The sequence below is a fragment of the Bubalus bubalis genome, chromosome 8, assembly GCF_019923935.1.
Source record: "Bubalus bubalis isolate 160015118507 breed Murrah chromosome 8, NDDB_SH_1, whole genome shotgun sequence".
Classification (NCBI taxonomy): domain Eukaryota; kingdom Metazoa; phylum Chordata; class Mammalia; order Artiodactyla; family Bovidae; genus Bubalus; species Bubalus bubalis.
Window position 1 is genome coordinate 20,086,510 of NC_059164.1, and position 18,031 is coordinate 20,104,540.

At 34.8% G+C, this 18,031-nt stretch overlaps 1 protein-coding gene across 1 annotated transcript in view; it reads right to left on the minus strand.

Annotated features, from left to right (window-relative positions):
* Positions 1-18,031, minus strand: part of VWDE (von Willebrand factor D and EGF domains) — a 95,396-nt gene that overhangs the window by 64,192 nt on the left and 13,173 nt on the right. Inside the window, 10 exon segments of the mRNA XM_045166517.1 lie at positions 2,351-2,473; positions 3,028-3,192; positions 6,959-7,095; positions 11,287-11,310; positions 11,313-11,557; positions 12,946-13,019; positions 13,269-13,486; positions 16,147-16,292; positions 16,829-16,920; positions 17,757-18,001. Coding sequence (XP_045022452.1) covers positions 2,351-2,473; positions 3,028-3,192; positions 6,959-7,095; positions 11,287-11,310; positions 11,313-11,557; positions 12,946-13,019; positions 13,269-13,486; positions 16,147-16,292; positions 16,829-16,920; positions 17,757-18,001 — 1,469 coding nt within the window.

Consider the following 18,031-nt stretch of genomic DNA (forward strand, 5'->3'; position numbering starts at 1 on the left):
ACCTGGAGTAACAGGCAAATTTGGCCTTGGAATACAGAATGAAGCAGGGCAAGACTAATAGAGTTTTGCCAAGAAAATGCACTGGTCATAGCAAACACCCTCTTCCAACAACACAAGAGAAGACTCTATACATGGACATCACCAGATGGTCAACACTGAAATCAGATTGATTATATTTTTTGGAGCCAAAGATGGAGAAGCTCTAGACAGTCAGCAAAAACAAGACCAGGAGCTGACTGTGGCTCAGACCATGAACTCTTTATTGCCAAATTCAGACTTAAATTGAAGAAAGTAGGGAAAGCCACTAGACCATTCAGGTATGACCTAAATCAAATCGCTTATGATTATACAGTGGAAGTGAGAAATAGATTTAAGGGCCTAGATCTGATAGATAGAGTGCCTGATGAACTATGGAATGAGGTTCGTGACATTGTACAAGAGACAGGGATCTAGACCATTCCGATAGAAAAGAAATGCAACAAAGTAAAATGGCTGTCTGGGGAGGCCTTACAAATAGCTGTGAAAAGAAGAGAAGCGAAAAGCGAAGGAGAAAAGGGAAGATATAAACATCAGAATGCAGAGTTCCAAAGAATAGCAAGAAGAGATAAGAAAGCCTTTGTCAGTGATCAATGCAAAGAAATAGAGGAAAACAACAGACTGGAAAAGACTAGGGATCTCTTCAACAAAATCAGAGATACCAAAGGAACATTTCATGCAAAGATGAGCTCGTTAAAGGACAGAAATGGTATGGACCTAACAGAAGCAGAAGATATTAAGAAGAGGTGGCAAGAATACACAGAAGAACTGTACAAAAAAGATCTTCACGACCCAGATAATCACGATGGCATGATCACTGACCTAGAGCCAGACATCCTGGAATGTGAAGTCAAGTGGGCCTTAGAAAGCATCACTACGAACAAAGCTAGTGGAGGTGATGGATTTCCAGTTGAGCTATTCCAAATCCTGAAAGATGATGCTGTGAAAGTGCTGCACTCAGTATGCCAGCAAATTTGTAAAACTCAGCAGTGGCCACAGGACTGGAAAAGGTCAGTTTTCATTCCAGTCCCAAAGAAAGGCAATGCCAAAGAATGCTCAAACTACTGCACAATTGCAGTCATCTCACATGCTAGTAAAGTAATGCTCAAAATTCTCCAAGCCAGGCTTCAGCAATATGTGAACCGTGAACTTCCTGATGTTCAAGCTGGTTTTAGAAACGGCAGAGGAACCAGAGATCAAATTGCCAACTTCTGCTGGATCATAGAAAAAGCAAGAGAGTTCCAGAAAAACATATATTTCTGCTTTATTGACTATGCCAAAGCCTTTGACTGTGTAGATCACAATAAACTGTGGAAAATTCTGAAAGAAATGGGAATACCAGACCACCTGATCTGCCTCTTGTATGCAGGTCAGGAAGCAACAGCTAGAACTGGACATGGAACAACAGGCTGGTTCCAAATAGGAAAAGGAGTATGTCAAGGCTGTATATTGTCACCCTGTTTATTTAACTTATATGCAGAGTACATCATGAGAAACACTGGACTGGAAGAAACACAGGCTGGAATCAAGATTGCCGGGAGAAATATCAATAACCTCAGATATGCAGATGACACCACCCTTATGGCAGAAAGTGAAGAGGAACTCAAAAGCCTCTTGATGAAAGTGAAAGAGGAGAGTGAAAAAGTTGGCTTAAAGCTCAACATGCAGAAAATGAAGATCATGGCATCCGGTCCCACCACTTCATGGAAAATAGATGGGGAAACAGTGAAACAGTGTCAGACTTTATTTTTCTGGGCTCCAAAATCACTTCAGATGGTGACTGCAGCCATGAAATTAAAAGACGCTTACTCCTTGGAAGGAAAGTTATGACCAACCTAGATAGCATATTCAAAAGCAGAGACATTACTTTGCCAACAAAGGTTCATCTAGTCAAGGCTACGGTTTTTCCTGTGGTCATGTATGGATGTGAGAGTTGGACTGTGAAGAAGGCTGAGTGCCGAAGAACTGATGCTTTTGAACTGTGGTGTTGGAGAAGACTCTAGAAAGTCCCTTGAACTGCAAGGAGATCCAACCAGTCCATTCTGAAGGAGATCAGCCCTGGGATTTCTTTGGAAGGAATGATGCCAAAGCTGAAACTCCAGTACTTTGGCCACCTCTTGCGAAGAGTTGACTCACTGGAAAAGACTCTGATGCTGGGAGGGATTGGGGGCAGGAGGAGAAGGGGACGACAGAGGATGAGATGGCTGGATGGCATCACTGACTCGATGGACGTGAGTCTGAGTGAACTCCGGGAGTTGGTGATGAACAGGAAGGCCTGGCGTGCTGCGATTCATGGGGTTGCAAAGAGTCGTACACGACTGAGCGACTGATCTGATCTAGTACACAAGTCCGTTTCATAGAGACCACAAACTTGACAAGCTCCATCATATATGATCATTATTTTGGGATTACTGAACCTATAACCATTGTTAGATACCTGCAAGATATATGTAGTTCTATAATCAGATAATTTGTTCTAAGTATAATATTATAAATTCATTATGAAATTTTAATACATACATATTTTATTTATAAATATGAGGATATCTTTTCTTTTTTTTAATTTTATTTTATTTTTAAACTTTACATAACTGTATTAGTTTTGCCAAATATCAAAATGAATCCGCCACAGGTATACATGTGTTCCCCATCCTGAACCCTCCTCCCTCCTCCCTCCCCATTCCATCCCTCTGGGTCGTCCCAGTGCACTAGCTCCAAGCATCCAGTATCGTGCATTGAACCTGGACTGGCAACTCGTTTCATACATGATATTTTACATGTTTCAATGCCATTCTCCCAAATCTTCCCACCCTCTCCCTCTCCCACAGAGTCCATAAGAGTGTTCTATACATCAGTGTCTCTTTTGCTGTCTCGTACACAGGGTTATTGTTAGCATCTTTCTAAATTCCATATATATGCGTTAGTATAGTGTATTGGTGTTTTTCTTTCTGGCTTACTTCACTCTGTATAATAGGCTCCAGTTTCATCCACCTCATTAGAACTGATTTGCCACTTCATGATTGGTTTCTCACCCATCATATCTATGGTACTAGACTGCTGAACATCAGCGGGCAACTGACAATCAACAGTCCTGCTGTTTTGAAAAACAGTGTATGTGTAGAGGGCTTCTTCAAGGACCCATTTACTGCTATTAAACTGAAAGCGTAATGAAAAATCAATTAACCTCTGTTAGATCATGGGAATGCTTTGCCAGTGAGTTACATATAACCAAAATATAAATTTTAAAATATGTGCCTGGTATAATGGAATGCATAATGAAGAAATAAAACTGACATTGACAGTTTTATTCAGAATACATATGCATCCGAATTTGATATAAATTGCTTTTAATGACTCACACATTTCTTGTGGGTTCAAATCAAATAACTTACCAATATTAGCCATAAATAATGGATCCCAAGTAATGACTTTTGTAGCAAGAAGAAACATTTTTGACTATGTAGTTGACACATAGCAGACTGGTTTTCTACCCAGAAAATCCTTCACTTCTCTTGATCCCATCTTCTACTTGAAACCACCCTTTCTGCCTCCATATACATGGTTTTCAAAGGGCTTCTCTTTTTCTTACATGACCCACCTCCCTTGACTACATCTGACTGGTCCATAGGTGGACCAAAGCTATGCCAATGCTTATTTCAGATGTTTTAACTTCGTACCATAGAGGATGTTAAGACAGCCTGGAGGCTTGAGTTACAAGATAAAAAGCTATGGAGCTGTTGATGGCCATGTTTACCACTACTTGGAGAAAGGTAATACCTAGTGAAAGGGAAAAATGAAGCTGACAAACAGAGACAAGCAGGACCATGACAGATACACACACACATACAAATGCAGACAAACTGAGTCTTCATGGTGTTTAAGTCCCAAGTTTAATTCTTTTTTTCCTGAGAATTCAGCAGTCAGGTTCCTATTGGGATTTTGTGAAAAATGCATTTTCCTCATAATATAATTTTTGCTCAAGCTAGTTCAATTTATGTAACTTAAAACGAAATAAATTCTAACCAATTCACCACATTTAATAACTCAACATCATATCATACTTAAACTTTAAATACTATTTTCAGTATTGAATTGCATTGGTATCTAAAGAAGTAAAGAAAGAATAATGTTCTGGTATGTAACAACACAGAAAAAGGATATATTTTATTACTAAAATTTAGGTTCAGATATTTAAAAAGTTTATGCCTTGGAATGTTTTTAAGGGCTCAGAAATAGGAGTATACTGATGTTTCAATATTACAGGTCAGCAGGGAAAAAAAAGCAAGAACATACTAGTCTGTGGCTAACAGAAGCTATCTTGCTGAAAGAGTGAGCCCCATAACACATGTCCATGTTTAAGGGACTGTGTACAGTCTGGCCTAGCAGATAAATGAGTGGTTCCCTTCCAGCAGAGGGGGATGACAACAATCATCAGAGGGTAGTCATGATATTGACACTTAGATGGATGTATGGACTCTTGTTTTGGTTTTGGGTGTTGAAACAAGACTCCAGGCAATGACCAGGAATACAGGGGTTATTTCCACTCTTCTGTTTAGAAAGCCTACTCCAAATGAAGAATAAACAGGGTTCTCTTTCTTTTCCATTCAACAGTATTTTGTGAGCATCTGTATGGAATCCCGAGTGGCTCAGACGGTTAAGAGTCTGCCTGAATGCAGGAGACCTGGGTTCGATCCCTGGGGAAGGGAATGGCAACCCACTCCAGAATTCTTGCCTGGAAAATCCCATGGACCAAGGAGCCTGGTGGGCTAGAGTCCATAAAGTCACAAAGAGTCAGACACAACTAAGTGACTAACACTCACTCTCTTTCATATGGAATGAGAATATTCTAAAAGAAAGAGATCACAGAGGAAAGAAAAACAAAATACTTTCTTATTGTTATAACCAAGATTCAAATAAGGTGTAATGAGAGAAAGAAGCCGCTAAGTCTAACTAGCGTGGTCAAGGAAGGCTTCAAAAAAGGAACAGCACTTCTCTTGAAAGTGAAAAAGGAGACTGCCTTTTGGATACTGGGAGCAGAAATAGATGAGTGCAATTTAGGAAGCCTGGAGGGGGATACCATGTGAAAAAACAGTAATGCAGGAAAAAGCATGGGATTTTCCTAGAGTACAGGAAGTTCACACCTGGAAAAACAGACAATAGCTGGATCATGAAGGGTCATTTGTTTCTAGGATAGCAACTTAGGTTTAATCCTATCAGTAAGTGATGGGATTCTTAATTCTGGATAACTTAAGTGATCCAGTTCTTAAAAATTGGATTCTGTAAAGTCCTAGATGCTTTTAGAGTGAATGAAGAAAATGACTGGGTGGATGGAGCTCTAGACAAAAACTTGTTAAAAATGACTACTGCAAAAGTAAAAAAGAACATCTGTATTATGCTACCATTCATAGGAAAAAAGAAATTTACATTCTCCTCTGTGCAAAAGAAATACAATAAGAATAAACTAAAAAAACAATGGATGCTTTCCGAAAATGGATGGGAACAGGATGGAAAGAAGGAGCAATGCGGAGAGGAACACAGGGATGAGAAGAAAGTGACACTTCTCTGCAGTGTATACCTTTTGTATGGCATCAACTATTAGAACCACGATAATATATCACATACCTTCCAAATAAGTATATAACTAAAATCAACCAGAGTGTGAAGGAAATTCAAAGTGGAATACAAATACTATAAAAAGAAATCCAACAGTATTACAAATAAAATACATAAACATTCTAAACAGTGTGAGAAAGAAAAGTTAATGTATGTAATTTTGATTCTTGTTGATGAATATATATATTTTTTTCTATAGTTCTGTATAGAGTTAGAGAATTCCAGAGTATACTCTTTATCAGATATTTGGAGGAGGGAAGTAGTATGAGAAGAAGTATCACAGTAAAAAGTATATCTGAAAGAACAAAATGTACTTTCCAAGAGAATATAAACCTATAAAATTCTCTCATCAGATGACTTAATTGAAGTGTGATGATCACATCTGATGTGATATGATATGATGTGATGATAACGTGGTTTATTCTGCCAAGAACAATATAATGACAACTTCCGTGAGCAACACTAAAGTGAATGAAATAATATATATTACATTTTCTATTACATGTCTTATTATTTCACTGAGGTTAAAATAGTTCATGGCTCATTTGGAAAGGCTCTACTCAAAATCTTGCAATAAGCATAACTCTTACGTATAACTATTTGACAAAGACACATACAAAAGTTATTTCCTCCTTAAATTCTCAATCTCAGAATGAATTGAGAGAAAAGTAAAAAAAAATGCTAAATTATGATTTACTATTGTAAGCTTCTAGCTTACCCAACGTAATAAGTACTTTATAAATTTAAAATGCTCTTTAAAATTCCACAAATAAAAGGAAGATCATATAAATATCATCAAAAATAAAGTATAATTTGATGCACTAATATTAAAACTGAGTGACCATGTCTGTCTTATGTGGCTTCAAGAAAGAAAAATACTTTTTTTTTTTTTGCAATTTTCCCATATGAAATCCATAATAAGGGAAATATAAAGGATGAGCACAATTATTCCTAATTTTGGGGTTTGTAAAAGGGAATTGTTCATATCTCTAAATCCTATAATTTAAGCAAAGTGTCTTCGATTAAAATGACCTCCATTCATTGTGTTTTTACATTTCAATAAAGACGCTGATATCATTTGATATTATTTTAATATTTTATTGAGACTGAAATAGTGAGCTAATGCCTCAATAAAAATGATAAAAAACAGGAGAAGCTTTATGGTTAAGCAACTTAACAGTTTTCCTGTTCAGCTCTCTGAGGATATGACATCCTTTGAGATTATGTTGCTAATTGATACTCCAAACTAAAGAAAATTAACCTGAATAACTCATGAACTTAATTGTTTTTGACATTATAATTAACATACCTTCAGTTTAGTAACTTCACATTTAATTGAAGGTGATTCTTTGAAGCCTTGACCAAAAACTCTCACCATCACACAGTTATATTTTCAAATATTACAGAATCCAGCATTCTCAAGTTCTATAATCTCAGGAACCTTGTCTTCAGAAAAAAATGATTAAAAAAATAGAACATATTTTCTTTAACTCCAGAAAAAATTATTTTCAAGGCCAAAATTAAAATTGTAATTTTACATATGTAAAATAATATTTTAAAGTCTATCCCCAATATTATTTAGCACATTAATTAAACAGTTACATGTTAACTGTAATCTAGTATTAAAAGAAGTACTACCTACTATTCAGCCAATAGAAATAGCATTACAGATATTATCAGTGTCCAATTATACAGGTTTAATTAATATTTTAATACTTGATACCAAATAATACAAGTATTAACAAATTACTGCCACCTTGCGTATGTTTTGCTTTTGCCATTTGGTTTATGTCATAGAGACACATTACAGAAAAAATGCTCTTATAAAAATAGGTTATGAAAAAATGCCCTTGTAATAAGATAATATATTTAGCAATGCAATGTATTAAATTAAAAAACAATTCTTAACATAAGTTTTAGGAAAGAATTATCAAATTTTGTGCATGCTGTTGTCCCAGTATTGTTGCTATTTTTATGTATTATTGCTATCATACTTGCTACCATAATCTTAGGTATACTTCTCAGTCGTAGGAGAAAATAATTTCTTTATCAGTCAGAGTCAAATGACCTTCTTATGGTATTTCTCTCCTTCTGGTCATGGTAAGATTATTCATTATCTCTATCAGTAAGATCTAGTGGTTAAAATAGATAAATGCATTATCTATTAAAAAAGATAAATGCATAAAGTCATTGAATCCTTTAAGAACTGTCAAGATCTATGTGAATATAACTTTAAAAGCAATAGGATATAAAAATCCTGCTATTTGTATTTAGAGTTCTAAAATATTTATGAAAATTTAGAAAAATAATATTCTTTTATATATTCAGATGTTTACACAGCAACTTCTATTTTTCTGCTGTTATTCTAAATGTTGGAGATATAATCACGAACAAAATAGTCTTGGCCTTCCTGATACTTACATTCTATTACTGGAGGACAAAAAAGAAAAAATAAATATGAAGTGTATCACATAAGGCAGTGGAGGAAAAAGTATATTTTCAAGACAATGGAGAAAATGTATATTAACTATTAATACATTAAGGGAGATAAATGCTATGGGGTTGTGTGAGAAAAACTATTTTATTTAGAATGACCATGGAAGGATTTTCTATGATAATATGATATTTGAATAGAAAAGACAAGGAAGTCAGTCATGAAGATATGTGGAAGAATGTGTCAGTGAGAGGGAATGATAAGTCCAAAGGTCCTGAGGTAGAAGCAGGCTGGCCTTTACTAGGAACAGTAAAGCTTCCACTAGAGAACACTGGAAAGTAATGACCTATGGAGGAATGGTGGATGAGTTCAGTGAGAGAGGAGTCTCAGATTATACACGGTCTTCTAAGCTATAGTAGGGCCTGTCAATTTTACTCTGAAAGTGATGAAGAGCCAACAAAGGGATTTAAGCAGAGGACTAATACAGTCTGACTTATATTTCAAAGGAATCACTGCATGGAGAATAAACTTTAAGAGAATCTAAAATAATTAAGGGAGAGATAATGGTGGCTTGGACTAAGTTGGTAGCAGGGAGAGAGATAAAATTCTTTGATACTAGAGGTGAATTTGCTTCTGATGGATCAAACATGAGGCTTGATATAAAAAGAAAAGTCAAAGTGACTATGAGTTTTTAACATGAACAATTGAGGAAAGAAGTTTGCATTTACTGAGATGGAAAAGAGCAGGTTGGTGGTGGTAGGAGGAAAATCAGGAGTTATTGGTTTAATGATTACGAGAATCAAACTGACTTTCTAATGTCTTCCTCTAATTTACTGGGACAAAATAATGAGTACCATTTAGACAGATTAGAAAAAAAAACTAAGCATATTAGTAAAATGACCAAAATATAAAGTTTTATCTTAATATATTTTATATATTGAAGTTTAATCTCCATATTGATCCTTTCACTGAGATATTTTGTTTATGCTCCTTTTGTTAAATAATTTACACTAAAGCAAATATTTTATACAATTAAAACAGCTAGAAATGTTGAGGATAATATTTCCAAAATAATATCTCTGATAATAATTATTTCATGTAGAGCTAGATTGCCGAGTAATTAATTTACACAGATAAATATAATTCCAGAGGAGAACAGATTCCTGTGGGTAATCAGTATTCTCTTGCAGTCAGTAGGTAAATAGAATCAGAAGCCAAATTATACCAGAAAGTTGCTTGGGCAACTGGGAATGGGAGCAAGGGGGTTTCTTGAATCATCTTAAGAGCCTATGTCATCCATGAGCCTCCTCACAGGAGGATCACCCCTCATCCAGGTCAGGCGCTTTGGTGCCTGTGTTGAAGATCACTGAAAACACACCACCTGTGTTTTGTTCCTCTGACTCTCCTTCCCTTTTAAAGTTTTAAATTTAAAAACAGAGCTTTTCTCCTTTGTATGAAATCAGTTAAATGTTCACTGCAGAAAAATATTATAAAAGCAAACAAATTTTACAGTACTATTCAATCTGAGGTAGCTAGTATATCTTAATGCAAGTGCTTTGTAAACCTCTCTTATATTTCATTAATATCTTCTTCACCTGTCAATAAATCCACATTTACTCCAAAATTTTCATGAGTACAAAACGTTCTATTATGTGACAGCATTATATTTAGGGTTTTGGTTAAATGGTTTTATTCATCACTCATTAATTGTACTTTTTCCCTCTTGGAAAAATATAATGAGTATCACTAGGGTTCTGTACATCCTTGATTATTTTACTTTGACAAATTTTCAGAACTAAAATTTCCTGAAAAAATGGCATGCACAGGTTCAGATCATAATATATGAATAATACATATGTTCTCTGGAAAGTCTGTAACTACATGGTCTACACTTGGTCTTGCATGAGAGGTGTTTGATCTGCGTTTCTTTGATAAACTAATGAGGTTGACATTTTCATATTTTTGTTGATTATTTGTACTTCTGGGTATATTAGTCAGTTTTATTTCTTTGTGAATTGCCTATTTATATTTTCTCATTTTAATTGGAGTGCTGACTATATATTAGTGAATAATGAGTGCTTTCTATATTAACTATGCTTTATATGTAGCAATATTTTCCCTTTTTGATTTGCATTTTGGTTTTTAATGACAATTCAAATATATAAAGCTATGTTAAAAATTCTTACTCATCTCAATGCTATAAAAACATTTACTTAAACTTTCTGTTGCAGCCTGGCAGAGCAGAGACCAGAACCTGCCCCATGACTCGAGGGTGCGGCAAACCGCGCCCTCGTGATTGTCCTAGTAAGCATGCCGACCTGACATTTTTGGGTCAGGAAGAGCTCTCTCTTCCGCTCCACTGCCTAACCCTGTGTCCATCTCCATGGAAACAAAACAAGTTATTCCTGTATTCCTGATCAACAGCAGAGCCTGCTCTAATCAAACTCCCCAGTATAGCTATTCCCTAATGATCTCATGTGACTTCTGCCAATAAAAGTGAGGGCTGGAAGGAGCCATTTTGTCTTCCTGCCATGGACAGCAGGATGGCCCCCTGACTCCCCACTTGCCAAATTATATGGGTCTGTCTTCATTACGGTGCTCGCCCGTTTCAGGTCTTTCTCACCGGCTGTGCTGGACCTGGCAACTTCTACTACTTTGATTTAAATTTTAAATTTCATTCACCTGGAATTTACTTTTTTGGAAGATGAAGGGAAGGTGACCTTAAAATGCAAATAATCAGTTCACAGATATTAAGTATTATTTTAAAATATATAACCTTGGGTCTATTTCTTGATTTTCTAATCTCTTTCATGTATCTACCAGTTTATTCCTGAAGCAGAATCATCTGTATTCATTTCAAAAATAGTTACTCGTGAATATTTATTCTTAATTATGTATTTCATCTCTGCCTAATATACTGTTTATTGGATGTTATAAAAATATTTTTTATGAATAATCCACTGTTATCATACTGAAATCTTAAAATAAGGCACTTAGATTTGACAGTTTGAACTTTGTTGTGTCTATTTGTATGGTAAGTGAAAAAAAAAGTATTCTGAGATCAGTGTTAATTGGTAAGTTATTTTCTTAAAAAAATTAACATTGGAAAATAATAGCACCTAATTTAATATAGATGAAATTCAGATTTGAATCCAAAATCAGTAGAAAAAAACAAAAAATACTTTTTCAGTGAAGAATCATACATACTGTGACTTTTCTTCCTAACATTCACTTATCTTGATATTGCTGGTTACATCTTGGCTCTTTGCAAATAAATATGGCTGTGATTCATGTAGCTGACCACTGCACATATCGAAAGTAACTACATCCCCTTCTTCTTTGGCAACAAAGCCGCAGTTACATGACACAGGATAGTGAAAGCTTCCACAGTCCCACTGACGTACATGGACTTCAAAATCACGTGACATACTCTTATAAAGCACGAATGTTCCAGTCTTTAAGTTATCATATATCCTATCATTAACAGAAGTCAATTGCATTAAGAATTGGTATAAAATATCACAACAGTATGTTATAAACTAAATATACATATTAAATGTATTTATATGCATTCAATATATTTTGATGCAAGAATGGAAAATCTGTATTCTAATAGCTTTATACATCACAACAATTATTTGTAGAGTACTAAATGAAACAAGGTAGTAATAAACACCCAAATCTCTCTCAGTGCATTTTTCTTCTGTGTCATCACTTCAGTCAGTCCCCACTTTCAGCCTTCTCTTTGTGACACTGCTTCCTTTCCCCTCAGATACACTACACCTTTGTCGTGCGTGTCTCTCTCCACCCATACAAGCGTAAGCCTCATGAGGTCAGGGGACGTTTGTCTGTTTGTGCACTGCCATACTCCAGCGCTTAGAGTGTGGTTTTCCACTTAGTTGTTACATGGTTAATATTGTTGAATGATAACGAATTAAATTAATAGCCACTATGCTTTCTCCAGGTTTTTCCACTAAAGCTTCTAAGTTTAGTTATAATCATAAAGAATTTAATTTAATTTAATTATAATCATAAAAGATTGTTGTATGTGGGTTACCTCCTACAACCTTTCAATACCTTTTCAGACTTTTGGAATTTCACTTGTTATTGGTGGGGGGCTCTACATATTCTTGCTGATACTAAATAATTTTATTAACAATGATCACATTATAATTTTTTAAAGAAGAAATGACCTTCTATCACAAAGAATATTATGACTCAATGAGGTGGTATTCTTATTATTTCTTTAGCAACATCTTAAAATCATGTATTTCCCAAAACAGTATAACTGAGTTTAAATCCTTCTATGCAGGTATTAATAGCAAGCTAGTTTAGGTTACTGTTGGGTCATTTTGCTCAGTTTACTTTAAGTTCCAAAGGCAGACATCCAGATATTCACGATAGCTACAACAGTTTTTCCCCTGAGTATTCTTGCAATGAATTAGAAGTGGTTAATTTTTGAAATAATTATATGTGTTAGCTTAATCATCTTACCTAAACATTCAATATTATTATTTCAATATCATGTAGAAATGTGATACAGTACATGTCTCTAGAATAGATAATTTAATCATTATGATAAGTAAATGGTCAAGCTAAAATTATTGTATTTATAAGAATCTTCATTTTTACAATCTCAGCTTCACAATTATTCTGTATATTTACAAAGAACTAGATTTTAGGGCAAAAAACATTTCACATGAACAAATATTTAGAAACAAAACAGTGATGTCCATACATGCCTTCCTTTTTAATCTTTCAGTGAAGAGGACTAAGAAAAAAAATAGTATAATGTTTAAAACAAAGCAACAAAATCCAAGAAAAACACAAACTACCAAAGGAGAAAGCTTTCAGGAACCTACCTGCTATCAAAGGTGATTATATGTGGATCAGCAAATGAATAGCAGTAAGCAGTTGGGACATCTTTCACTCTGATCTTAAAAGCAAAGAAATTTTCCCTAAATATTACTATTAATTGTTATTTAGAGATATACAATACATTTTCTAACAAACTCAGTGAATTTTTAATTAGCTACTGTTTTATCATAGTTATTAAGGTAGGAATCATTTAAAAACTGAAATAGCTCATTAAATAATTTTGAGATGAAAAGTTTATAAGGTATATTGATAAAATACATATATTTTTAAAGCTTAGTTTATAAAAAGATTTTTATAATTTGTAAACCTGGATGCTGTCTGGAATATAGCTGTTCCACAGGAAATTCTCATGAACTATAGGTTCTACTACAATATTTGTGACTCTATTCCCATCTTGTGAAAAATGTGTAACTGCAGTATAGTAGACAAAAGCACGGCTGCAGGTTCCGTCAGCACAGGATGATGTCCCACAAAGGTCCACGTGACGGGAAGACAGTGCCAAATTTAAGCCTAGCTGTTCTGTACCTATTTTAGTGAAAAAAAATACACAGAAAATTTTCCTAAGAGAAACTACCAACCAAAATCCACAAAGAATTCAGAATTTATTCTTAAATTATTTCCTCTTTCTTAAAAATATATTGGTAATTTCTGTCTGAATAAACCAAAGCTATTGAACTCTACCTGATCTTTACAAATAGTTAATCAACATGTGTGTAAACATATATACATACATATTACTATTTTTCATAGGTTATAAATTCATATGCTCTTGGAAATAATTTAGAAGCAATATAAAATTTATTTTTGTTTCTGTAAAGAAAACAATGTAATTCTAACACTATGAAACATAATTAATTTTTTTTTTCTAATTCTTTTAGGCCTTGGGTACAGATAAATCTTAGGGCTTGAATTTACATTCTATCTATCCATTGTTGAGGGATAGCAATGATTACTGAAACAGAGTTCACCAAGCAGATTTAATTATTGATACAGAGTTCATCATTTTAAAAAACAGAAAAATCAAAACTAAGTAATTCCACACCAGAAATAAATCCTCAATCTCTTTTCACCTTCCAAATGTCCCAGTATATTCAGAACCTTGAGATGCTTTTTGCCTTGGAACAAAAAACACACAGAGAAATAAGTTGGAAAGAAAAGAGGAGGAAGGAACTCTAGAAATTTGTATAACTAAACAAAATGGATAGAGTCCACCAAAAGTCCATCTGAGATAGGCTCACTGCATGGATTCTAAGTTCCTGAAAAAATTTTCTCTTCATACATTTTTTTTCCCTAGGAATATATACTTTTCCCATATACATAATAACAGAAACATCTAAACTCTTAGCCATCTCCCTAAGGTGAATATGAAATATATCTTGCTTAGATAGAACCACAGACATAATTTCTCCTAGTCTATGACATGAGGGCCAAGTACTGTTCTTTTTAAGACTGTGAAAAAGCAGTGGGGTCTTTCTAGAAATATAGTGCACGTGTGTGCTCAGAGACGCAACCATCTTTGACTCTTTGCAACCCTATGGACTGTAGCCCACCAGGCTCCTCGGTCCATGGGATTCTCCAGGCAACAATACTAGAGTGGGTTGCCACTTCCTTCCCCAGGGGATCCTCCTAACCCAGAGATCGAACCCAGGTCTCTTAAGTCTCCTGCATTGGCAGGCCAGTTCATTACCACTAGCTCTACCTGAGAAGCCCAGAAATATGGTAGGAGACACCAACTTCTGCTCTATAGGAGTAGAGATATAATGAAAATATACTTAAAGAAGATGAGATGAAGACTACCAGGATGAAACAAATTTTATCCAGAAAAAAAGGAAATTGTTTTTAATTGACAAATAACAGATAAATTTCTAAAATGTAGGAATATATTTAGGCTGTTTTTGTATTATTTTAGCAGTGCTTATCGTGTTGAAAGAATTTAGAGCAAGCAATACTTTACACTTGGAAGAAAATCTTTGCCTAACACAATTTTGGAAGATGTCAATAACACCACCCTCTTCCTATTATTCCCCATAAACTTTAGTAAAATTTGCATATTATGCAAAAATACACAATAAGCAAATAGCTTGAGGTAGACATGTCAAACAGCCTAGAAGAGAGGGTTTAATTTCCTATTCTGGGTTGTATTTAAAAATAAAGTATTGCTTATGTTGCTCCTGAAATCCAAGGGAATAGTTGGGTGTTACCTAAGCCTGTTGAGTGTCAAGCATGTTGGGATAGCTTCTTTTGATTCTTTTTTCTATCTCTGTAGTCATCTCTTTTTCTGGGTGAGTACTTCCTATAAGGCAATCTCTCTTAGCATTTTTATCCTTTTGTTTCTCTGATTTAATTAGGCGCAATACAGATGTGAAGACCTAGATACATTGCACTTGGTGTATTTAGTAAATAAAATTTTATGCCCTATGGTGGAAAAGGTATTATTATATGAACAGAGTTATAATCTCTCTTGAAAATTATTTTATTTATATTTTACTTGATTGGTCCCAATATCAGAGGCTTAAGGGAAAAACAAAGAACCCAATCAACCCAGTCACTGCTATAGACAGTTTGTGCTCTCATAGCCTGTCTTGTTCTGAGGGGGAATTTCAGCTCTCTCTGTGGCGGTGGCAGTGACATGCCTGTGACCGTGTCATACAATCTCCATAACTAGTAATTCAAATGGAAGAATTTGAGAGCAAAACATCTCAAACATGAGCTTACATTAGAGAGCAGAGTGGGAAGAAGGCATTATGAGATTTGTGTTACATAAGCTTGAACTTTTAGCATAACTTAATCACACCTTCCTCATTAGGGATGACTTGGAAGATCTTAAAGACCCGTGTGTCCCTCAAGCTCTGAAAACAAAACAAAGAGAAGAGTAAATGGAAGGATGAGGAGAAGGAGAAAGAGAAAAAAGAGGAGGAAGAGAACGATAACAATGTGGAGACTGTTTATTATTGTCTTTTTTTCCTAACTTGTGCTTTGAGCCCTGGAGGGATGAATGTGGACTGCAATATAGATTGCTTTGGCAATCATAAATTTGGCCCAGTATTATTAACATGATTGAGTTGTAAAATGATGTAAACATGCAATATAATTAATTATATGAGTGCACTCCAGTGACTTCCTGAAGGGAAAAAAGGACTGGTTATTATTTGAAATCTAATAATGAAATGGATTTAGCTTATTACCTTGATCAACAGTTGTCAGTTTTAATGAGATTTTGCACTCCTGATCAAGCTCACTGAATCTAGTAGGACAAACAATAGGAACTGTGCTCTCTATCCTCAACTGGTGTTCATTCCCATCTTCAGATACAGTGCTCAGGTTGTAACTGGTGTAAGAAAACATGTAAAGCAATCATGTTAAAATATAATTTATTTCTAAGATATAATAATTTTGAAAGGGCATTCCCCTCTGTAGCTCCTGTTTTGCTGAGTGAGCTGATGATAGCAATAAACACTAGAATTTTTTAACTAAACAAGATCAATTAAAACCAAACCCTTAAATACATCAGCAATGCACAGAAGAGTTCATGGAGTTGCTGTAATGTTTAGAGTTTAGGCACAGTTTGGTTCCACAACACATTTTGGGCAGTCTGGTTGAAGCCTGCCTTCATGATTCTGGTTCAAGGCAGACAGAATTTTTTTCTAAAAGAAAAAAAAAAGGCAAGTTTATTCCAACTGTAGTTCAGTAACAGGCCCTTAGAGCTCACTGGCACTGGAATTATTTGAGCTATTTCTCAAAAAATACAAACTCCTGGGTCTCAGCATGGAGTCTGTGATGTGGTTCTGGAACCAGCAGCCACAGATCACAACGTGGAAAACACAGTTCCAGAGGAATAATCTTTCAAATCTACACCCACTGCTACATACCTTAATGCCGGCAAAAAATTCTCGGCTTTCGATGGCTAAACTTTGTACATGTGGGTTCTCCAAGAAAAAGACAGAAGCGCTACAAAATATCTATAAATACAGTTAACAAATAGTCATTTACCAACACAATTCTGGAAGACATATGGATAAATTATTAAAATACTTAACTTTAACTTTTGGTAGATTGTGCATAAGATATAATAGAAAAAAGTAATTTAAAAGCTTGCTTGAAAATTGAGAAAAAGTCCATTATAAAATATTAATTATTTAAACCTCAACATAAATCAGTGTTTTGTAGACTTTGTACTTAAGATGTTTTTAAAGGTGGATAATAAATGATATTATCATTGAAAAAATAGAAACTTTTTTCCAGAATAAAATTATATTTTAAAACAAGAAAGGGACATAAATTCATAAGGGTTCATTGATAATAATCAGTGAATTACTAAAGCAGATACTCATATAAAGTCACTAAGATTACTGATTAATCCAGTTATCACTGGAGTTGGCACAACTTCCAAGAAAAAAATTAAAAGAAAAACATTGTGCTTTATATCCTGAGGATAAAGCTTATATTAGAATATATATATATATTTTAACATTTTTGTTTTTCATTTTTCTTGGAGTATAATTGCTTTACCATGCTGTGTTAGTTTCTGTTGCACAATGAAGTGAATCAGCTATAAGTATACATATATCGCCTCCCTCTTGGACCTCCCTGACCCTCCTCACCCATCTAGGTCATTCAGAGCACTGAGCTGAGCTCCCTGTGCTTTGTAGCAGGTTCCCACTAGCTATCTATTTTACATGACTATATATGTGTCAATGCTAATGTCCCAATTCATCCCCACTTCCAATTTTAAAATCCATTTTTTAAAATTAACACATTTATGAAAATAAAAGAAAATCCAACTTTTTGAACATACCCTGTCTCCAAGTCTGAGATTTATACCATCCAATTCTAAAAGAGAGAATGCCTGAACTGTGGTCTCTTGTTTCAGCTCTTCTTTGATTTCTTGAGAAGAAAGCCTAGACCAAGCTATGTGAAATCCCACCAAGTTGTTTGTAGGGAAAACATCAAAAGCACACCTACAGAAAAGCCTGGACTCAATAAGCTCCACCACAACCTCTGGCCTTCCTGAAGGTGGTGGTAATGAGACAGACAGCTGACCTGGTGGGAGAAAATTTGTAGTTGCTCATC